We start from the raw sequence: 2,800 nt of genomic DNA on the forward strand, positions 1-2,800 counted from the left end.
TTTGAATAAAAATATTAAAAAAAAAGGACGGACAGACAGCAGATAGCCAGGAATTTATGGAAGAGACAGAGGGGTAGTTGTCTTTGCTGACATCACCCCATCTACCTACTCAAACCGTTCATGGTTTTTTTTTTCCAACCTACACAGCCATGAAATTATGGAGACCCCACCAACTCCCCATTATTCTATATTTATCATATCTTTGCCTTTTTAAAAAAATTTTATTTTTTATATTTTATTTATTTGGTTTTTTTAGTTTAGGGTAGGTTCAAATCCGAGTTGGTCCACGTTGTCCAACCTAAAGAGAATGCCCACAAATCTTCACGTGAAATTTTCATTGCCCCTCCCTTATTTCAGACTCTTCTTTTGAATATTAAAAGAAGATTAGGTTATACATTTTGAATTTTTATATTAAATAATTAACCAAATTAACTAAGATGAAAGATGGAAAATAAATTCCATTGATCAATTGGATTCGCTCTAAAGAAATGACTCCAAGAAATCACTTAGTCTCTCCACACTTAAATACACGAACTTACTCTTTTTTTAATATACCTTTACTTTCTTCTGTAAAGACTTTTATTAACTTGGGCATTTGAATGTATCTAGTTTTCAAATTATCGGTGAACCTTTTGACGGAAGATTTCCTCCTTAAAAGGCGGCTCGAGGCTATTAAAGGTTCTTGCATCAAAAATTCGAGACATCAAAGGTTTTTTTTTTTGAATAAATAAGTTTCATAGCATCAATATGCGGGTGGCAAACTAAATTCATATCATTGTCAATATAAAATGATGTGGCTCCTCAACAACACATGATACGAGGGGGGCTACATGTATTATTATCCGACCAACATTGACAAGGGATTCGTATATACAAATGCCTGGAACATCCTTATAACTAAGAGAATCAATTAAGTAGGCTAAAAACTTTGGCTTGTATAATTGTCATTGCATGTTTAATTAAACAACCTTTTTCATTCTTGTCGCAGATACTCTTAACTAAATTTGGATGAACTCCATATTATTTTTTTGTCGCATGTCAACATCTGTCTTCCTTTTTGGTATGATTGAATTTATTGATGATCATCACTTCACCATTATTTACTCTCCAACTAGTGCTCACGATAGGAAGAAGCCAATCTCATTCGAAAGAGCCTTCAATGATCTTAGACTAAATCAAAAACACTAATTATATATATATATATATATCTCACAGCTATTCTCTTCTTGCCAAAAAAAAATTAAGATGTTTCTTTTCCACCACAAGATTACAAAGTGAGCTGGCACAAGCTACTTCTAAATAAGTTGTAATTAATTAATTAAAAAGGTTCAAGAGTTCAAGGGCGCCCTATAATGTCTGTAGATGTTGTCAGCTGTTAAGGTTGTTCCCATGGCTTCTTTGCAGCTACATGCTTGGGTGTTCTGAAACCCTAAATGGCAATACAAACATACACCTTGGCTGACATTCTCGTACCACGAAACCTGCTGCTTTTGTTGTTGTTGTTGTTGTTGTTGTTGCTGCTGCTGCTGCTGCTGCTGCTGAGGTTGTATGTTGATGGAAGGGATCTGAAGCTGATAGGGTTGCAGCCCTATGGAGAGTTCAAGGTTGAGCTCCGCAGGGAATACTTCCTCTGTGGTTACTCCACTGCTACTATTTGACTCTTCAGCAGACTCATTTCCCACCACTTGCATCAATGGTGTCATGTAATTTTGCACTTCGAAGAAATTACAACTCTTCTTACTATTGCTGTTGGTGGAGTTGTTTTCGCTACTGGTTTTGTTACTGCTGCTGGTGTTGATGGCGGTGGCGGTTTTGGTTGAGGTGGCGCCGGCGTTGAGTGGGCGGTGAGTTTGAGGATCAACTCCACGGCTGTAGAGCTTCCTTTTGATGTGAGTGTTCCAGTAGTTCTTTATCTCATTATCAGTTCTTCCTGGCAAGCGGGCGGCAATAAGAGACCATCTGAGAGATCAAAAGAGTAAAAACCCATATCAGATTTTTGCTTGTTTTAATTTCACAAAGAAGGGAGAAAATATTGCAACTTTTTTAAAAAAAAAAAGAAAAAAAGCATGAAAAGGGAAGAGCTATGGCGTACTTGTTTCCAAGTAAGTTGTGAAGGTTGATGATGAGCTCGTCTTCCTCTTCAGTGAAGTTTCCTCTCTTGAGATCAGGCCTAAGGTAGTTTATCCACCTCAGTCTACAACTCTTGCCACATCTAAGCAAACCTTTAAAAAAAAAAAAAAAAAAAAAAATTAATAATAATAAAACCCCACAATATTTCTCTCTTTTCTGGTCTGTGTTTGTGAAAGTTAAATATAAAATAAATTACCAGCGGCTTTTGGAAGAGAACGCCAGCAGCCTTCCCCATGAAGTTTGATGTAGTTGATGAGGCGCTCGTCTTCCTCCTTAGTCCAAGCTCCTTTGTTGGTGTGCTCTTTCTCACAGCAAGGAGATCTTCCCATGGCTATTTTGCTGGTTGGAAGGGGAATGGAGAGGCTTGAAAGGGAATTGGGGGAAAAGAGAGAAACAGAGAGAGAGAGAGAGAGTAAAAATGGGAAGCGGTGGATGGCAGGGAGAAGGTGCAATTGACTCGGGCCCTTTTTAATTAGACAAGTAAAAGAGGGGAAGGGTATTTTGACCCAGTTGGTGAGAAAGACGAGTGGTTGCAATTAAGTTAGTGCTGGATTTGGTAGGTAGCTCTACTTTTCATCTAGTTTGTGTTATTTGCTCTTTCCTCCTCCTTTTTCGCACCTACGTACCTTTCTTTTCTTTTATTTCTGTTTCCACCCACATATTCCTTTTT

General features: G+C 37.7%; 1 protein-coding gene across 1 annotated transcript; it reads right to left on the reverse strand.

Moving 5' to 3' along the window:
* Positions 1 to 1,267: 1,267 nt before the first annotated feature.
* On the reverse strand, positions 1,268 to 2,584 carry LOC132165275 (myb-related protein 308). The gene is made up of 3 exons (XM_059575768.2): positions 2,327 to 2,584; positions 2,093 to 2,222; positions 1,268 to 1,959 (listed from the first exon to the last, which is right to left on the reverse strand). Exons 1-3 carry the CDS (start codon positions 2,457 to 2,459, stop codon positions 1,329 to 1,331), a joined length of 894 nt encoding a protein of 297 aa, XP_059431751.2. The 5' UTR covers positions 2,460 to 2,584; the 3' UTR covers positions 1,268 to 1,328.
* Positions 2,585 to 2,800: the final 216 nt, after the last annotated feature.

The sequence above is a fragment of the Corylus avellana genome, chromosome 11 (assembly GCF_965113065.1).
Source record: "Corylus avellana chromosome 11, dhCorAvel1.hap1.2, whole genome shotgun sequence".
In the NCBI taxonomy this organism is placed as follows: domain Eukaryota; kingdom Viridiplantae; phylum Streptophyta; class Magnoliopsida; order Fagales; family Betulaceae; genus Corylus; species Corylus avellana.